Source organism: Bison bison, unplaced genomic scaffold (assembly GCF_000754665.1).
Source record: "Bison bison bison isolate TAMUID 2011002044 unplaced genomic scaffold, Bison_UMD1.0 scf7180017864531, whole genome shotgun sequence".
Taxonomy (NCBI): Eukaryota; Metazoa; Chordata; class Mammalia; order Artiodactyla; family Bovidae; genus Bison; species Bison bison.
The window spans coordinates 7,059,415-7,080,480 of NW_011495081.1; the positions used below are offsets into that span (position 1 = coordinate 7,059,415).

The following is a 21,066-nucleotide window of genomic DNA, read 5'->3' on the forward strand; positions in this document are numbered from 1 at the left end:
CTTGCTTTTTCCATGATCCAGCAGATGTTGGCAATTTGATCTCTGGTTCCTCTACCTTTTCTAAAACCAGCTTGAACATTAGGAAGTTCACAGTTCACATATTGCTGAAGCCTGGCTTGGAGAATTTTGAGCATTACTTTACTAGCGTGTGAGATGAGTGCAATTGTGCGGTAGTTTGAGCCTTCTTTGGCATTGCCTTTCTTTGGGATTGGAATGAAAACTGACCTTTTCCAGTCCTGTGGCCATTGCTGAGTTTTCCAAATTTGCTGGCACATTGAGTACAGCACTTTCACAGCATCATCTTTCAGGAATTTAAAATAGCTCAACTGGAATTCCATCACCTCCACTAGCTTTGTTCGTAGTGATGCTTTCTAAGGCCCACTTGACTTCACATTCCAGGATGTCTGGCTCTAGGTCAGTGATCACACCATCGTGATTATCTGGGTCATGAAGATCTTTTTTGTACAGTTCTTCTGTGTATTCTTGCCATCTCTTCTTAATATCTTCTGCTAATAAAGCAAAGCTGCTCATTTTCTCCTTTCTTGTTTCCTTATAGAGACTGATTTGAAAAGTCTCCATAAGGAAATAAATGAGCAATTAGTTCATATAAGTAAATTTTGAAGAAAAAGATTTAAAACCCAAAACCAAACTTTATATATTCATCATTCTATTTATATACTTATAAATAAACTTTATATATTTCCTCATTTTGCAAATTATCTTTCAATTTCTTCAATATAAACCCGAAATAAATCAATGGGCTATAAAATTCACTTTTAAAAAACTCATGGTAACCTTAAGATATTTCCACTTTTTTGGTCACAACTTAAAAACACTAAAGTTACATATTCTATGTGTACAGATATATATATTATAATCACAAAGATTATTTCCAGACAAATAGTCTAAAAATATTCTATTCTGAATGAAATAAGTGGTAATTGCAAATCTCATCAAAACCTTCAATGCTAAAATTTTGTTATAATTTAATAAAGAAAACTAAATCCTTCTTGTAAGTCTTTTCTTTAGAGGAAAAGTAATAAACAAAAAAGAAATAAACTGTAACTAAGAGATGGTTAGATAAGTTTTTATTTTGTTCATTAGTTCTATTGGTTACTCAGTTACTCAAAGTAATCACCTATACCAAACAGGAAAGATTTTCATCAATGACCAAATCAATTAATTTGATGTTCGATAGTTTATTCTTTACCATATTTTGTTGTATTTGTCTTATTGGTAATGATCCATATGACCATTTGTTCAAGAGAAGGTTTTGGTACTTTTAGAGACAGATGAATCTTTCCATTCATAATTGAGTTAATTTATCTAGAGACACGCCACCACTACATGAAAATCACCTTACTGAATTCCCACAAGACAGAATTTTACTAACAGTTAAGAGCCTGCCTATAGGAAATCATGAACTTCTTTATAACATTAGATTAGTACTATTTTTAAATGATTTCTTTTGGGACACAACTTTATCAACTGCTTCCCAAAGTCCTGCCTTGACACAAATGACTATCTTTTTCCTGTCTTGCACAGTCAAGTAATATATAAAGATAATGTGCTAATCTGAATAAAATTAATTGGATTTTTGAACACTGTTTACTACTTCCCTGGTGGCTCAGTGGGAAAGAATCTGCCTGCCAATGCAGGAGACAAGGTTCAGAATCTGATCTGGGAAGATCCCAAATGCTGCAGAGCAAACTAAACCCACGCACCACAACGACTGAGCCTGTGCTCTAGAGCCCTCAGGCCTCAACTACTGAGCCTATGTGCCACAACTACTGAAGACCACACACCCCAGAGCCAATGTCCGTAAGAGAAGCCACTGGAATGAGAAAGCTGCACGCTGCAACTAGCAAGTAGCCCCTGCTCACCACAACTAGAGAAAATTCTGCTCAGCAATGAAGACTCAGCACAGCCAAAAATAAATAAACAAATGTCTTTTTTTAAGTCACCTGAACTATATAAGAATAATATAAAATGAATAATAAAAGAATGTTTTTAAAAAAGATTTTTAACTTTTAAGTCAATCATCTAAAATAGAGTCTAATAGAATTGGCATAAAACATTGTGTACCTATCAATATACAAAATAATTTTAATGCAAAGTGATTCATTTAATGCCTTGAAATGTCAGAAAAAATTATAACTATAATACAAATATCATTTTAGTAGGTTCTTAAGAATCTTAATTCACAATACAATGCTCAAAACTGACCAAAAACTATCACAAGTATACTGCAATGTTTCCATTTGTTTTTAAGATTACAAGTATCTGTCTGATGAAATTTTAAAGTGGAATAAAACAAAACACATTTTATGTTGCCTTTGATCTTTAACTTGTAGCTTTATCTCCCAGGTCAGAGGGTACATTATTCAATTTCACTATATTTTGTGTAAAACCACTGTAGCGTTGAAGATGACTTTCAGTACAAATGTCATGGTACTTAAAGCTAAACTGGAATCTAGTTTTTCAGCTCCTTAATTAAAATCATAGTTTAAAAGAGTCTGACAATATTATCTTTAGTCTTTCCAGTTGAACAGTGACAGAATTTTCAGATCTTTTATTCAATCAAGCTTAGCAATCTCTCTGAGGCTTTTATTTTCTAACCCATCAAAACATTTCAATAAGCAAAATATGTACTTTATATTTTTGTATTCAATGTCATAAGGAGTGATTTCTCATTTCTTACTTCTCATAGATATAATAGACAAACCTTACTCAAAAATTAGTTTCACTTGCCTTATGGTCTGCTCCAAAGAGAATGAAATAGCATAAAGACATCCAAAAAGTCCTCTTAAGATATAAGTGGATATGGGAGGATTTTGCTCAGTCAAAAATACAGAGAAAAAATTCTTTTGTATCAAATAGGGATATAGAGAATATGAAAGTAAATATTTCCTAAAATATTGTTGTAAAAATGCAAATATTAATTTTACTATATTACATAAGAGGAATGTGCAACAAACAAACACTTGTTGAATGATAAAGGATGAGTACCATATCTCAAGTGCAGTATTCAAATGTTACTTCATATTATTTCAATTTTTCAGGCTAAAAGTAATAACTACACGTTTACACAAATACCTATGAAAGACATCATTAAAGTAAGGGATTTCACAGTTCTGATTTCACTTCTTTGTTGTTTAACTTTGATACAGACCTCTACCAACAATTCAGTAACTGTTAAACTTATTTTATCATATGTAAACACTGAGCCCTGGTGACTCAGATGGTAAAGAATCTGCCTGCAATGCAGGAGACCCAGATTCGATTCCTGGGTTGAGAAGATCCCCTGGAGAAGGGAATGGCAACCCACTCCAGTATTCCTACCTGGGAAATCCCATGGACAGAAGAGCCTGGCAGGCTACAGGCCATGGGGTTGCAAGACAGTGACTAACACACACACACACAGGTAAACACTGTGTAAACTGGAAATACACTTGTGAAATAATTCATTTAAGCTACATCTGAAATTGTAGTCCTTTAAAACGGATATCAATATCCAGTTTCAACTCCTTTTTACTATAAGTATCACATTAATTTGACAAAAATACTGTACACATTATGTACTAATTTGGGGTGAGTGGGTAAATATTTTGAAATTTCCTTACCATTTCACTCACTTTCTTCTGTAAAGAATATTTAGAAACCTTGAATAAAATAAGCAGAAAAAAACTTTGTTAAAACTTTTTAGCTATTTTCTATAAATTCCTTCTGAAACTAAAATTGTATGCTATATGACATTTATCTTCTATGTAATTCTTTCCAGTGACATTTTTTCAAAGTGTTATTTGCCATAACTTTATTTCTCATAACAAAATACATTTATTTATTCAACACGTATTTACAGAGCAAGTACTATATGCCAGCCATTTTCCTAGGATCCTGTGATACAATAGCAAACCAAGTCCCTGTTCTTAACAAGCTTTCTGTCTAGTGGGGGTGGTGGCAGACAGACAACAGAATATAAGCAAAAAGTATAGAAATTAGAGAGTGACAAATACTATGAAGAAAAATAAAGCAAGAAGAACAGCAAAGAACTCTAGGCAGGTTTGCTACTTAATATTAGCTCTTTTGTTGAAAAAATTTTGATAAAATAGATAAGCACAAGGAAAAATGTTACCTTAAAAAAAACAATCCAGAAATAACAATCATTAATACCATAGTGTTTCCAGGTACTTTTCTATGTATTTTAAAAAAGAGTCAGTGGGGGGCAGAATAATAATATATGTACTATTTTGTACTGTTATTTTTACTTAATATATAGCAAACACTTTTATATCACAAATTAATCTATAACACAAGTTTTTAATGGCTGAATAGTATTCCACTGTTTAACCTTCTACCCTAGTTTTATCAAACTGCTATTTTTGTAGACTTACCCAGTTTTCAGTTCTATGAAAGAATTCTTCTTTCATATAAACATACTGTACCAAAAATAAACATGCTGCACCAAAAAAAAGTCTGTAGTTACCCATTTTAGCAGAATGAACCCCATGAAGCAGAACTCCTAAGATGTGTTCATTTTTATAGACTTAACAATTGTCATTACACATAATAGTCCTCCAGAGTGGTAGGCCAAGTTAAGCTCCAACTAGCCATGTATGAGTGCTTCTCTGCTTACTCAGCAGTAAAGAATCTGCCTGCCAATACAGGAGATGTGGGTTTGATCTCTGGGTCAGGAGGATCCCCTGGAGAAGGAACCGACAACCCAACTCCAGTATTCTTGCCCAGGAAATCCCAGGACAGAGGAGCCAGGTGGGCTACAGTCCATGAGGTCACAGAGTCAGACATGACTGAGCGACTTAACAACAACAACAAAGCCATGTATGAGTGCTTATTTACTTGAACTCACCTAGTATTTGTTAAAATTTAAACAACAGTTCACTACTTCATATTTCCTATAAAATAAATTCTTCAGCATGCTGCCTTGAGTAAGTTAATAATTTCATTTCATTTTGGTGTAATCAGTTATGTGTGATTCATTTCTTCAACAAACAATGAATGCTTACTATAAGTAAAGCACTCATGTAGACACTGAAGGTATAGTATTGGACCAAAAAATCCTGTCCAGTATAAATTCTGGAGAATGTAGATAATGAGCAATATAAATAAGTTAAAATATATGGCTCTACTAGATATTGATAAGTGCTTAAGAAAAATAATAAATCAGGGAAGAGGATTACATAGATGGCCAGGAAAGTCTTTCTGAAAGGACAACTTATGAGTAAAGACTCAACAGAAAGTAAGGAAGATTATTCCAGCAACTGCAAAGGCCCTAAGGTGAGAAAATGTCTTATGTAGTCATAGAACAGCAAGGACGCCAATATGGCTGGAAGGTTTAGTAAGCAAGGGGAAAAAAAAAAACAGCAAAAACTGAGTTCAGAGGAGAGTAGGAGAGGGGGTAGGACCAAACCATTGTAGGTCTTATAGCACATGATAATGATTTCCACTGAATGAGACAGGAAGCCACTGAGGAGTAGCAAGCACAAATGTGACATAACCTAACTTATTCTTTAAAAGGATCACTCTGTTATGTTAAAACTGAAGGAGAACAGAAGTGGCAGCAGGAAAAACACTTAATAAATGACTGCAATTGAGATGAAAGAGGATGATAAAAGAGGACCAGGGTGTTAGTAAAAGACACAATGAGAAGTGGTTGGATTCTTGGTATACTCTGAGAGAAAAGCTAAAAAAAAAAAAAAAAAAATCTGCAACAGGAAGAAAGAAGTTGTAATTAACAACAACAACAACAAAAAGACAAATAAGTTATTTAGTTTTCAGGGGGATGAGATTTTAAGAAATTAGTTTTATTTAGTTTTCAGGGGGATGAGATTTTAAGAAATTAGTTTTGAACATGTCAAGTTTCAGATGTCTTTTAGACATCCAATAGTCAATCCAGGCTGCTTCTGGAGCTGGAGATAAACATTTGGAAGCCCTTTGCATGTAGATTCCATTTTAAAGAAAAGACACTGGACGAGATCACAGTATATTTTAGGGGAAACAGACAAAAGAAAAGTAAAAGGGTAGAAGTTAAGTGAAGTGAAAGTCTCTCAGTCGTGTCCGACTCTTTGAGACCCTATGGACTATACAGTCCTTGGAATTCTCCAGGCCAGAATACTGGAGTGGGTAGCCATTCCCTTCTCCAGGGTATCTTCTCAACCCGGGGATCAAACCCAGATCTCCCACATTACAGGCGGATTCTCTACCAGCTGAGCCACTAGGGAAGCCCACCTAGAAAAATAAGAAGAAAAAAAGAGACAATCCTTGGAACTCAGACCAGAATTATACCTTCAGTTTTCACAGCACTTTTCTGCCTCTAAATTGTGTGAATATGTGAATATGTGAGTCAATTCCACATATCATCTCTACAGATATAGATATATGTGGGCTAAGTCACTTCAGTCATGTCCAACTCTTTGCAACCCTACAGACTGTAGCCTGCCAGGCTCCTTTGTCCATGGGGTTCTCCAGGCAAGAATACTGGAGTGGATTGGCATTTCTTCCTCCAGGGTACTTTCTGACCCAGGGATGGAACCTGCATCTCTTACTTCTCTCCTGCATTGGCAGGTGGGTTCTTTACCAGTACCACCACCCGGGAAGCCCCTGTGTGTGTGTGTGTATATAATATTGGTTCTGTTTCCCAGGAGAACCCTCACTAATATAGCTACCATTTGCCAAAGAAAAAACTGATAAACAGAGCAAATTTACCAAATTTTTTCAGGTCACTGTCCTTGAAACATTAATATCCTGCATTAATATCCCTTTTATTCTTTCTGAATCATGACTCACAACTCTATTTTATTAACACCTCTAGAGCACTTCCCAACTTAAAAAACTACCATGTAGCTGCATCCCTATGACAAGTCAAATCTGAAAGTAACATTACTAGATTGACATGAAATTTTTATGGATGTTCTATAATGATTTTTCATTCTGAAATCACATAAAATGGGCTCACAATATCAGATATAGGCATCTTTCTAACACAGGATAAAAAAGATACTAAGACTAATTAATGTATTAACTATAGAAGGCAATTTTAAAGATAAAGTACAAATGATTTCCTAGTTATCCCTCACTTTATGGAAAATTTTATGAAAAATTGACTGTAAAGTACATTTGTTTAGAGCAAATCTTTTTTCCCATTAACTTTCCATTAACTAGATTTATGTTACTTGAGAATAAATTTTTTTTAAATACTGTGATAAAAATATTTAACTTCTCACATTCCTGAACAAATCAGTCCCAAGTTCATTAGGTGGGGAAGAAGTGAAAGGGTCATGGCAGCAGCATTCCAGAACAGAGAATCAGGCCTGAATGGTGAGGCAATTTACTGTGGGGAGTCAAAAGCTGAGCAAGGTGGTTAGTAGGCAGTGTTGAAAAAGGGTGACCCAGGTATCAGAGTTGAAGCAGGGAAAAGAGGGTATCCACATTAGGAAGGAAGAAGTAGCAGAATGGTAGCCTGGTCACATATAGGGTAATTTATCAGATAAGTAAATCTATTAAGAATAAAGAAAGTCATATTTTTACTGTAAAAGAAAGGAAATATATAAATATTGAAGGGAAATAAAATTAACCTCGGGTTTTGGATTAGAATTGGAAATAATGTGAATTCATGGTTTTTGACATATATAGATTGATAAAGAAACAAACATAATTATAACTGCATGTTTATATATTTGTGTGTATATAAATACATACATCAATTCCCTAGCTCTGCCCATTGACAGGGTCTGAGACCACTGACACCCCAATAGTAATGAAGTGTAACAGTGCTGAGATCTGCATGTCTACATTCCATTTTACACTGAAAGGAACCAGGGCAATGTTGAGAAATAATTTATTCTAAGGCAAGGTTAGTTAAACTACAAGGTGATCCTGGTATATTTTGTTTTTACCTAACAGCAAGAAAACACTAAAGAATGATAAAGACATGTCCATAAGGCTAAAAAATCAGCCTGAATGGATAGCTACTGGCCAAACTAATGACAATCTGAGCACGGAAATAAAATAACTGAAATAACCAATTATCTGACAGGATTAAATTATAGGAGCAAGGCCTTATTTCTGTAATATTCCTGCCAAAAGTGCATAAACTGATTCTATTCATGAATAAATATCATATGAACAGAAATTGGGGGACATTCTACAAAATAACTGGTCTATGATCTTCAAGAGTTTCAAAGGCATAAAGCTCATGCAAAGACTGGGGAACTGTTACAGACTGAAAGAGATCAAAGAGACATGACAACTAAGAGTAACGTAAGATTTTAAACTGGATCCTTTTGCTAAGACAACTGGTAAAACCTGAATGGAACGTGAGAATTAGATTACAATTATATATCAAAATTAACTTTAAGATTTTATGGCTGTTATGGTTTTGCAAGAGAATGTCCTTGATTATAGGAGAGACAGTACAGTATTGGGGGAGATAGGGCATCAGATTGGCATATTACTTTTAAATCATTCAGGAAAATACATTCTGTAATGCAGAATTACTAAAGAATTGATATTTTTGAGCTGTGGTGTTGGAGAAGACTCTTGAGAGTCCCTTGGACTGCAAGGAGATCCAACCAGTCAATCCTAAAGGAAATCAACCCTGAATATTCATTCGAATGGCTGATGGCGAAGTGCCAATACTCTGGCCACCTGATGCAAAGAGCTGACTCATTGGAAAAGACCTTAATTCTGGGAAAGATTGAGGGCAGGAGGAGAAGGGGGCAACAGGGGATGAGATGGTTGGATAACATCACTGACTCAATCAACATGAGTTTGAGCAAACTCTAGGAAGTAGGGAAGGACAGAGAAGCCTGATGTGCTACAGTCCATGAGGTCACAAACAGTTGGATACAACTTAGCAACTGAACAAGAACAATGTATTTCTAACATCTCTGTAAGTTTATGATTCTCCAAACTACAAAATTATCCAAATATCTAAGAGTTCCTTATGGATAAATGTAGGAGAAGGGGACGACAGAGGATGAGATGACTGGATGGCATCACTGACCCAATGGACGTGAGTCTGAGTGAATTCCAGGAGATGGTAATGGACAGGGAGGCCTGGAGTGCTGTGATTCATGGGGTCGCAAAGAGTCGGACACGACTGAGCAACTGAACTGAAATGAATAGTAATTTGTTTACTCAACTACAATAACAACTTTAAAAATTTCTCTACTGGGATCATTTTTAACTAGATATCTGAGGTATGAAAAGAATCACTAAACTGTGTAACTACATAAACTTTAAATAGTAGCCTTAAACTTCTATTTCTTTTCCATCTATTTTAAAGAATATTTCTGGATATCACTATCAACTTCAGTTCCCTACATTTTTACTTTCTCATCAACAAGGTTAATAACATTTAAATTTTATTATGTAATCATAATTAAGTCTTCCATGCTTTGCTTATAGGTTAATTCTTAAAAAATGAGAAGTCAACAGTGTTTATGTCATTAAAAACAATACAGATTTTTTTAAAGCAAAACCTAACAGGCTGTTAATACTACATTTTTTCTGGGACCAATATGCTATATGAAGGATGATTTTACTAGGGTCAGGACCTAAATATCTTCTCTTTTGTTTTAACCCATCAATTGCTCAAAACCACTCCGAACTGTAATTTACTTTATATCCTAGTTATAGAGTAATCTGTTTTCTCTGGAGTTTCTAATCACTTACTGCTTTGTTGTTACATTGCTGTTGTTGTTGAAACAAAATATAAGGACTTTTTACCATATCAGTATCTTCCAGCCTCTTATTCATCCAATCTGACAAACAGAATCCATGCCCTTCTTTTTACTGAAAACATTCTTCTTGGAACTCATTGACATTTTGTTTTACTTAATTTTTATTTACTTTGTTACATCAAAGTAACTAAGGAAATTCAAAATAAAAATTGCTTAATATCTCAAATGAGGAGAATCTAAACAATATTAAGACCATTTAATAACCTGAAAAAATATAGACTTAGATCCGTATCTCATACTGTGTTACAAAAGATAAACTTCAAATTGATCAAAGATATAATGTAAAATTTGAGTACATAGATGTAATAAAAGAAAACATGGGAAAATCCTTTTTATAACTTTGTAGTTGTGAATGCCTTTCTAACCATGACAAACTTCAAAAGCCATAAAAGGAAAATAATTTATAGCAAATGGTAAAAGTCAAACAAAATCAAAATACAAATGACAAACTGAAAAAAACATCTGAAGCCCAGAACACAAACAAAAAGGGCTTATTTCTGAGAAATAAAGAATTCACAGGCGTGTTATCAGAAAGACGGCAGATCAGGAGGACCCAGTCCTTTCCCCCAATCCCACCTCCTCCACATGACTTACCAAGTACTGTGAATGATAACAGTTCCGGAAGACCTCTGGAGTACAATTAAGAAGCTGCAGGAACCCAGTAGAGCACCAAAAATCAAGGATGTCTGAACAGAAGTATAGGCAGCAATTCACCTGTCATTCCATCCTCTAGACTCACACAGCTTGGTGCCAAAAGAAACGCCCTCAACCACAACTCTCCTCAAATGGGAGAAAAGGAGAGCAGGAGGACACCAGCAGCCTTCACCACAAAGACCTCAACAGCCCTTATCACTACCATGGACATGAGTGAACTTCACCTCCAAGGACCCTTACAGTCTTTGCTATGTCCATACCTACTTGAGTTGATGGAGATCCCTGGAGCCCAGGACACTGTGCTCTTTCTTGGAGCCAGAGGCACCACTGCTCCCAAACCAAGTCAGAGCTGCCTGACCCAGCACTATACCTAGTACCACCACATACCCTACTCAACTAGCATTCTCACACCCACCAGTAGGTCAAGATTTATACTCACCAGAGCTAGTCCAAAAACACTGCTCCTTCAATGCACAAATACCAACAAAGGACTACAGGAACACAAAAATCAAGGAACCATGAAACCACCAAAGGAACTTTGCAAATTTCTAGTAACTGACTCCAAAGAATTAGAGATCTATGAACTACTTGACAAAGAACTCAGAATAATTGTTTTATAGAAGCTCAGCAAAGTTTAAGACAACACAGATAGAAAATTCAACAAAATTAGGAAAAAAAATTACAATAATAAAATGAGAAGTTCAATAGAGATAAAAGTCACAAGGAAAGAACCAAAAACAAACAGAAAAAAAACTCTAGAGCTAAAGAACACAATGAATGAAATTAAAAATGTAATAGAGAGTTCCAACCAGCACACTCAATGAAAAAGGAGGAAAAAACCCCAGTGAACTCAAAGACAGGTCATTTTAAATTGACCAGTGAAAAGAAAAATGAATGAGAATGAAGAAAGCATGTAAGATTCATGGAACACCCATCAAAAGATAAGACTTTTAAAAATCACTACAAAAACTTCAAATAAAAGAAGAGATGAAGAGATATATAAAACAACTGAAACAGAAACAGTCAACAGAATGACAACAGTAATTCCACACCAATTAATAATTACATTAAATGTAAGTAGATTAACTCTCCAATAAAAAGGCATAGAGAGGCTAAATGAATTTCTAAAAAATCCAATGACATAGTATCTATAAGAGACTTAATGTAGATTTAAGAACACACATAGACTAAAAATAAAAAGATGAAAAGACATACCAAAGAGTAATCAAAAGAAAGCAGAGTGGCTAAACTTATATAAGATAAAATTGCCTGAAGTCACTCAGTTGTGTCTGACTTTTTGTGACCCCATGGACTGTAGTCTGCCAGGCTCCTCCATCCATGGAATTTTCCAGGCAAGGATATTGGAGTGGTTTGCCATTTCCTTCTCCAGGGGATCTTCCTGACCCAGAGATTGAACCCAGGACTCCTGTACTGCTCCTGATGCTGCTGCTAAGTCACTTCAGTCATGTTCGACTCTGTGCAACCTCATGGACGGCAGCCCACCAGGCTCCCCCATCCCTGGGATTCTCCAGGCAAGAACACTGGAGTGGGTTGCCATTTCCTTCTCCAATGCATGAACGTGAAAAGTGAAAGTGAAGTCGTTCAGTCGTGTAGTCTCTTAGCGACCCCATGGACTGCAGCCTACCAGGATCCTCTGTCTATGGGACCCTCCAGGCAAGAGTACTGGAGTGGGTTGCCATTGCCTTCTCCTGCACTGCAGGCAGACTCTTTACCATCTGAGCCATCAGGGAAGCCCCATCAGATAAAATAAATTAAGTCAAAACTGTCTCTAAAGACAAAGAAGGTCATTATATAGTGCTCAAGAGTCAGTTTGGAAGATGCAATAAATATATATGTATCCAACATCAAAGCACTTAAATATGCAAAGCAAATATCAATAGACTTGAAGGGAGAAATCAACAAAAACACAATAATGGTGGAGACTCCAATACCTTACTTTGCATACAGATAGAAGAAAGAAAATTAATAAAGAAACAGTTGACTTGAACTTCACTATAGATCAAATGGACCTAACAGACATATACAGAAGTTTCACTCAAAGGAAGAAGAATACACATTCTTCTCAAGCACACATGGAACATTCTCCAAGATAGAGCATATGTCTATCATATGGTCTATCACAGAAAAATCAACTTTAATGTGATAGGCCACAAAAAAGTCTTACATTTAAGAAGATGGAAAGCATTCCAAATATTTTTTCTGGTCACAATGGAATAAAATTAGAAATTATTAACAGTAAGAAAATAGAAAATTTACGAATACTTGGAAGATAAATAACAAATTCTTGAACATTCATTATTTTTTAAAAAAGGATAATTTTAAAAATAATCTCAAGACAAAATGAAAACAATAACACAACATACAAAAACTTATGGAATGCACCAAAAGCAATATAATAGAAGATTTCAAGCCTGCATTAATGATGAGGAAATATCCACTTTTATTGCCTGTATAATCATTTTGTAAACACAACTGACTTTGATTTCTAAGTCTTCCATTATTTAAAATTTATACATAAAGATCTTTAGTGCCCTTCTTAGCCTCACTATGACCAATCATGACTTATCTGAGGATCGATAGAAGTGGACTTAGAATTGCCCAATCTAGATTTTTTCCATAGGAAAAAGACTTTCTTTCCTTACAATGTTATGGCCATACAAAAATAAATCTCTCTATATATAACATTTATAACGCTGTGGCTACATTCCCCATAAGTATTGACCATTTGTTGTAACAGAAACTTTTAAAATTTAGGGTAAATAAATTAGAACAATCCAACTCTTTTCCTGGGCTTTCCAGGCGGCACTAGTGGTAAACAACCCACCTGTAAATGCAGGAGACATAAGAGATATTGGTTGAATTCCTGGGTCTGAAAGATCCCCTGGAGGATGGCATGGCAACACACTCCAGTATTCTTGCCTGGAGAATCCCACAGACAGAGGAGCCTGGCAGGCTACAGTCCATAGGGTCACAAAGAGTCCAACACGATTGAAGTGACTTTGCATGCATGTAACTCTTTTTCCACCAGTTCTACTTAGTGATGTAATTTCAGGAAACTTTATTTCTTTTGAAAAAGATAAAGCCAACATGTTGATATCAAAAAAAAATAATAGAAGATTTCATAATGATAAATGCCTACATTAAAAAAAAAAACAAAAACCTCACACAATCTAACTTTACATCTCAAAGAACTAGGAAAATAAAAAAAGAACTAGCCAAAATCAGCAGAAGGAAGAAAATAGTAGAATTTAAACAGAAATAAATCAAATAGCAAATAGAAAAACAATAGAAAAAAATCAACAAAACTAAGACTTAGTTTTTTGGGAAAGAATAAGCAAAACTGACAAACCGTTAGCTAGACTAAGAAAAAGACAGAAGACTCAAGTAAACAAAATTAGAAATGAAAAGGAGACATTACAGTGGACACCTCAGAAATAAAAAGTATCATAAGAGACTATTAAAAACAACTATATGCCAATAAATTCTCCCATTAGAAGAAGTGGATAAATTCCCAGAAAAACACAACCTACCAAAACTGAATTTGAATGAACTAAAAAGTTTGAACATACTGATAGCAAATGAGGACACTGAATCAGTAATTTAAAACCTCCCAACAAAGAAAAACCCAGGACTAGATGGCTTTGTGGAAGAATTCTACCAAACATTCCAAGAAGATTTAACAGAAATCCTTCGTATATCCTTCCAAAATGCAGAGCAGGGAACACTTCCAAACTCATTTTATGAGGCCAGCATCATTCTGACAGCAAAACCAGACAAAGACACTATTAGAAAACTATAAGCCAGTAGCCCTGATGAACAAAGATGCAAAAATCTTTAATAAAATTCTAGAATATCAAATTCAAGAGCATATTAAAAGGACCATACACCATTATCAAATGCACTTCAATCCCTGGGATAAAAGGATAGTCAACCATATGCAAATCAACCAATGAGATACACCACACTGACGAAAGGAAAAAACCACACGTTCATCTCAATAGACACAGAAAAAGCATTTGATGAAATTCAACACCCATTCACGTTAAAAAACTCTCAACAAAATAGGTATGTAAGAAACATGTGTATGCTCAGTTGCTAAGTTGTGTCGGACTCTTTGCAACCCCAAGGGCTGCAACCCGTCAGGCTCCTCTGTTCATGGGATTTTCTAGGCAAGAATACTGGAGTGAGTTGCTACTTCCTTCTCCAGGGGATCTTCCTGATCCAGGGACTGAACCCATGTCTCCTGCATTGGCAGGTGTATTCTTTACCACTGGACACCAGGGAAGGCCATATAAGAAAGTTACCTCAGCACCATAAAGGTCATATATAAAAAACTCACAGTGGTCATCATAATCAATCCTGTATAAGGCATGAGTGCCTATTCTCACCACTTCTATTCAACAGAGTACTAGAAGTCCTAGCCAGAGCACTGAAAAAAGAAAAAAAAAAAATGAAAGCATCCAAAACACAAAGGAAGAAGTAAGATTATCGATATTTTGAGGTTAACATAATCATGTATATAGAAAACCTTAAAAGTGCAACAAAACCTGTTAGAGCTAATAAATGAATTCAGCAAAACTGAGGATACAAAATCAACATACAAAAATCAGCCACAATTCTATAAGCAAAAAAAAAATATATATTTGAAAAGAAAATTAAGAAAATCACAATAGCAACAAAATGAATAACATATTTAGGAACAGATTTAAGCAAAGTGGTAAAGCTTGTACATTGAATACTATAAAACACTGATACAAAGAAATTTAAAAGACATATATAAATTTGATGGTTGAATGGCATCGTCAACTCAATGGGCATGAGTCCAAGCAAACTCCAGCAGACAGTGAAAGACAGGAAAGCCCGGTAGGCTGCAGTCCATGGGGCCACAAAGAGTCGGACATGACAGCAAATGAACAACAACAAATATAAATGCAAAGGAATCTTGTGTTCATGGATGGAAAAATTAATATTGCTTAAATGTCTATATTACCCAAAGTGGTCTACAGATTCAGTGCAATCCTTATCTAAATCACATTGCCAATCTCTACAGAAATAGAAAAAAAAATCCTAAATTTATGTAGAACCATAAAAGACCCTAAATGCCCAAAGCAATCTTAAGCAAGATGGAAAAAATCGAAGAAATCATACTTCCTGATCCCAAAATATATTTCAAAGCTATAGTAATCAAAGCAGCATGGTACTGACAAGAAACAAAACAAAACAAAAACCAACAAGAGACATATCAACCAATGGAACAGACTAGAAAGCCCAGAAATAAATCCACATGTCTGTAGCCAACTGATCTTTGACAAGAACACCAAGAACACATAATGGAGAAATGACAGTCTTCAATAAATGGTGTTGGAAAAACTGGATATCCACATACAGAACAAGGAAATTGGACCCATATCTCAAACAATGCACAAGATTTCATACCATAAACAAAAATCAACACAAAACAGATTAAAGACTTAAATACTGAAGCCATAAAACTACTAAAAGGAAACACAGGAGCTTCTCTTAGTCTAAGCAATGATTTTTTTAGATATGACACCAAAAGACCAGGCAACAAAAACAAAAATAGAAAAGCGGGACTGCATGAAACTAAAAAGGTTCTGCACAGCAAAGGAAATAATCAACGGAGTGAAAAGGCAACCTACACAATGAGAGAAACATTTGCAAACCATGTATCTGATTAGGGATTAATATCCAAAATATAGGTGCTGCCCAGATGGGAGAGTGGTAAAGAATCCACCTGCCAATGCAGGAGATACAAGATATGTGGGTTCAATCCCTGGGTCAGAAGATCCCCTGGAGTAGGAAATGGCAAGCTGCTCCAGTATCCTTGCCTGAAAAATCCCATGGACAGAGGAGCCTGGCAGGCTACAGTCCATGGGACCACAAAGAGTCAGACACAACTGAGTGATTGAGCATGCACACAGAGACACACACACAGACACACAGACACACACACACACACACACACACACACATACACATCCAAAACATAAAAGGAATTCATACATACATACTCAGTATCAGAAACCCCCAAATAACTCAATTAAAAATTGAGTTGAGGAACTAAATAGACATTTTCTCAAAGGAAGACATACAAATGACTAACAGGAATATGAAAACATGCTCATCATTACAATAATCAGGGCAATGCAAATCAAACTCATAATGAGGTTATTAACTCACACCTAATATAATGGCTGTTCTACAGGCTGTTCTCTGTCTAAAAAGACAAGAGATAAGAATTTTTGGCAAACATATGGAGAAAAGGAGTGCTTGTCCTTACTGGAATCAGACTAAAGGAAGAAAGCTTGTCAACTGCTTAAACAAATGCATAGTATGGTATGAATTATCTGATTAAGGTAGTAACCATCAGAATCCTTCCATTGTGAAAATATACTTTGTTCTTTATAATTATCTGTAAGTGGTACTCTGAAATCATATGAATATCTTTTCCCCAAAAACTCTCTACTTAACTTTTTATTTAGTTTAGAATGTAAACTCCACAAGGGCAGAGGATAAAAGTTCCTTTTATTCACTGCTGTATTCCCAGTGCTTAGAGAAGCATTTAGCACATGCTGCTGCTGCTGCTAAGTTGCTTCAGTTGTGTCCGACTCTGTGCGACCCCACAGACGGCAGCCCACCAGGCTCCCCCGTCCCTGGGATTCTCCAGGCAAGAACACTGGAGTGGGTTGCCATTGCCTTCTCCAATGCATGAAAGTGAAAAGTGAAAGTGAAGTAGCTCAGTCTGTCCAACTCTTAGCAACCCCATGGACTGCAGCTTACCAAGCTCCTCCGTCCATGGGATTTTCCAGGCAAGAGTACTGGAGTGGGGTGCCATTGCCTTCTCCGATTTAGCACATAGCAGACCTTAATAAATATGTATTGAATTAACCATCATTTGTTGTATACCTCTGTATTCTCTGAGACTGAACAACTTAAAGGCAAGGGCTATTTCTTTACCTTTGTATTTGCATAAAATAAACATAGTTTTGTACTTAGCAAATAATAATAACTAAATAAAGGCTATTTATGTTAATTTTTAAGGACCATAGATAAATCAGTTATAATATATAGGCCTAACATGTTGTCTATAAAGTGTTAAAAATAACATATCTAACTATAGTACTGTTTAAAATAATAAAAGCTATTTTAATATTTCCTTTTAAAACAAAAAGTAAAGCAAAAATCCTACTAATTTGAAATCAAAGGCCCTCAGAAAAAAAGCACCAAGTTATATAATATATGACATGAATTTTTGTCAGCTTCACTTTGCTAGATTACATGTTTAATGGTATTTTACTGATACAATGTTAAAATGCCAAGTTACTTATCAAGCAATACTAAATTACTTTACCTGTAATGTCTTTAATGTTTCCTTCAATCCTTCTATTTCTTTTTCCTTTATTTGTGTAGCAAGTTGAAATTTTCCCTTTAAGCAAAAAACTATATTTCACTAATTTCCAATGTAAGTGACATTATTAACAGAGAAAACAAGAGTTCAAGAACCAAAATCTCTATTTGAAACTAAATACTTCACAGACTTTAAACTTGGAACTATACTATAACCCATATTTCCAGTGATTATAAAATATCACAAAATTACAATTAGGTCTATACAAGATTACAAATATCATGAAATGGAAAACCTCATCATAACAATAAATCATTTTATCAGGAAAGCATTCCTGAGAACTTATGGACACTATATAATTATTTAATTCATATAGCTAGAATAAATATATTCTAATTAATAAGACACAATTACATTTGTTTTATAAATATAGGGATATTATAAAAATTTTTAAGAAAGGCCTTTTGCTAAAAATAGCTATAAATTTTAATATTATAAATGGCATATCTTTTGATATAATAAAAACATGTATTAGCTATTTTACTGTGTTTTAAAGAATGTAATTTCATTGAAAAGGCATTAAAAACATATTATACGTAATAGAAACACTGTAGTATAGTGGAAAGAGCATTAATTTAAAGGCTGAAGAAATCTAGGTTCATTTCAACTTTACCGCTTCAAAATGGGAACTTCAGCAAGTCATTTAAATCTTGCTAGGCCTCAATACTCTTAACTGTAAAATGATAAGAGCTGAAGTAACAGGATTCCCTTAAATCCCTCCTGTTTCTAAAATTTTAGGAAATTAATAGTCTCCATTGTTTATTACCAATGCTCCTTTCCATTATAGTGAACAATTGATAATTAAAAGCATTTAACTGTTTCAAATTATTAAAAAATTAATAAATACCTTTTCTTCTTCCAAGGCACACATCTTCATTTGCAACTGATAAGAATTTTAAAAATCAAAATACAGGTAAATGAAATGTTACCAGTGATTTACACTGGCCAATGAGACTATGTGTGTGCTAAGTCGCTTCAGTGGTACCCAACTCTTTGCAACCCTATGGTCTGCAGCTTGCCAGGCTCCTCTGTCCACGGGATTATCCAGGCAAGCATACTGGAGTGGGTTGCCATGCCCTCCTCCAGGGGGTCTTTCTGACCCAAGAACTGAACCTGTGTCTCTTATGCCTCCTGCATCAGGAGGCAGGTTCTTCACCACTAGCGCCGCCTGGGAAGCCCAATGAGACTACAGAAATGTCTATATTGTTTGAACTTAGTACAATGTGATTATGTTTTCACACTGAGAAAATAAATAATAAAAATATAAAATAGGGGGAAAAGCCAGTCACCAAAGTAAATGAACAATTTAATCTTAGGATCAGAGTATCCACGTTTTTTCCCCCCAGTTTCTTAAATGTTTCAGTATGTTGCATCTACTCATAAACAATAACATATAACATTTTCTAAAAGCACACTTTTATGAAATTGATATAGTTTATATTTGCACTGACAGTATTTTCTGAAATTTTTTAAAAATGCATGTGTCAGTCTAATAAATAAATAATGACATTTTAAAATAGGAAAACTAAAGTGAACTTGCCAACAAAAACTAATTAAATATTCCAAGCAACACAAAGATACTAGACAAAGTTGTTAAGAAATAAAACTTCTTTGGCATTTCTCCATCTCATTTTCCATATTCCTCACTTACATTCAAGAATCCCTTCTTTAAAAAAAAAAAAAGAAGAAACAAATATTTGTTAAAGGAAAAAAATAATAATAAAGAATGCAGTAGCACTTTCTCCTCTAACTTTCAGATAACCTGGATTTCTTTCTTGCCCAGAGTCCCTTGTGGTAACAGAGACTTAGACTTGCTCTCTCCTAAGGAATACTATGCTGTATAGTTGGTTTCTGCTTCCTTACCCTTCAATTAAAACTCCCATAACTTAAGTAAAGCCAATTTCAGACTACAAGGAAGAAGTTTACCATCTGCTCCAACAAATCCACGCTACAGTGTAAATTAGCCATAACCTTAACCCACTAGTAATGTAGATTATATAGGTTTATTTCTTTTTATGCATTTCTTTCTAAACACACACACTTGTATGGAAATAATAAAAACAAAAAGAGGGAAGGAAAAAGGAAGAAAAAATGATAATGTTGGCATGGCTATAGGAAAGGCACTTTCAGAGTGTATTTTTCTTAGGCACATTTCTTACACTTATATTTTATAACTAGGGACTGAAGATCAATTTGAGGTAGTAAAGAAGAGCTATAGAATTTAGAATTCAAAATAATGGAAGGAGTTGTTTTTCATTTCTTTAAAATATTTTTCCTTTATTTTTTCTATTTTTCTACTAATTTTTCTTTCATTTGCTGATACCTGAAATTTACAGAGGTGAATGATAATCATATCTCCTCATCCTTTATATCCCCCTACTTGCATCTCAGCTTTTCACCAGTGTTATAATTCTTGCTTGGGTAAAGGAATAATGTGACAATGTAAGCTCCTGGATATGCTAGTTAAAGAAAGAGGGGAGAAGGGAGAGAAAGAGCAAGGATACACATTCACTTACATAGATTATTTAGGACAAATGAAAACACCTCTCCAAGGAAATAATTTTCTCCTTAATTAAGTCATTCTACTACAGTACAGTATTATCAGTTGTGATTCAAAATAACCTTGTTCATTTCCTGCTTCCAATAACACACTTTTTGTCTTCAGTGAGTATGATGAACAACATGTCATAATATTCATGAGAAGTGGGAAAATTGCAATATTTAAAACTGTAGTGTTTTTCTATCCTTAAGAAATTACCTGCTTTTTAAAAACTGCCATGGCTTCTTTGTGTTGCTTTGCTAATGTATCCTTTTGATTCTGAAGAGTTTCCTATTTTAAAAATTATGAAAAGTTAAAACATAAATTATAGCAACTCAGTTTTAAATTTTTACTGGATTCACAAATTATACATCTTCATTGTACATATTATTTTAGGCTCTTAAGATGCAACTCACGACAGTTTTTATAATTTTTTTAACTGTCATGAAACTCAGCATACAATAATTTTGCTTCCAGTTGTGTCTTCATGATAAAACATATTGCTTTCTAAAATTCTAAACTCTGAATATAGCTCACTCTAAAATTTTCTTCAAGAAAATATCATCGAAATTATTAAAATTAACAGTCCAATACAAAGTAGACTAGTTTCAAGAGTTTCAAAAAAAACCAATTTTATTACCTAAGCACAAGTGTTTACATGG

At 34.6% G+C, this 21,066-nt stretch overlaps 1 protein-coding gene across 1 annotated transcript in view; it reads right to left on the bottom strand.

Annotated features, from left to right (window-relative positions):
- Positions 1 to 21,066, bottom strand: part of CCDC73 (coiled-coil domain containing 73) — a 113,330-nt gene that overhangs the window by 65,918 nt on the left and 26,346 nt on the right. Inside the window, exons 3-6 of the mRNA XM_010831815.1 lie at positions 20,624 to 20,695; positions 18,713 to 18,748; positions 17,809 to 17,883; positions 3,624 to 3,662 (exon numbers count right to left, since the gene is read on the bottom strand). Coding sequence (XP_010830117.1) covers positions 3,624 to 3,662; positions 17,809 to 17,883; positions 18,713 to 18,748; positions 20,624 to 20,695 — 222 coding nt within the window. The remainder of the gene's footprint in view (positions 1 to 3,623; positions 3,663 to 17,808; positions 17,884 to 18,712; positions 18,749 to 20,623; positions 20,696 to 21,066) is intronic.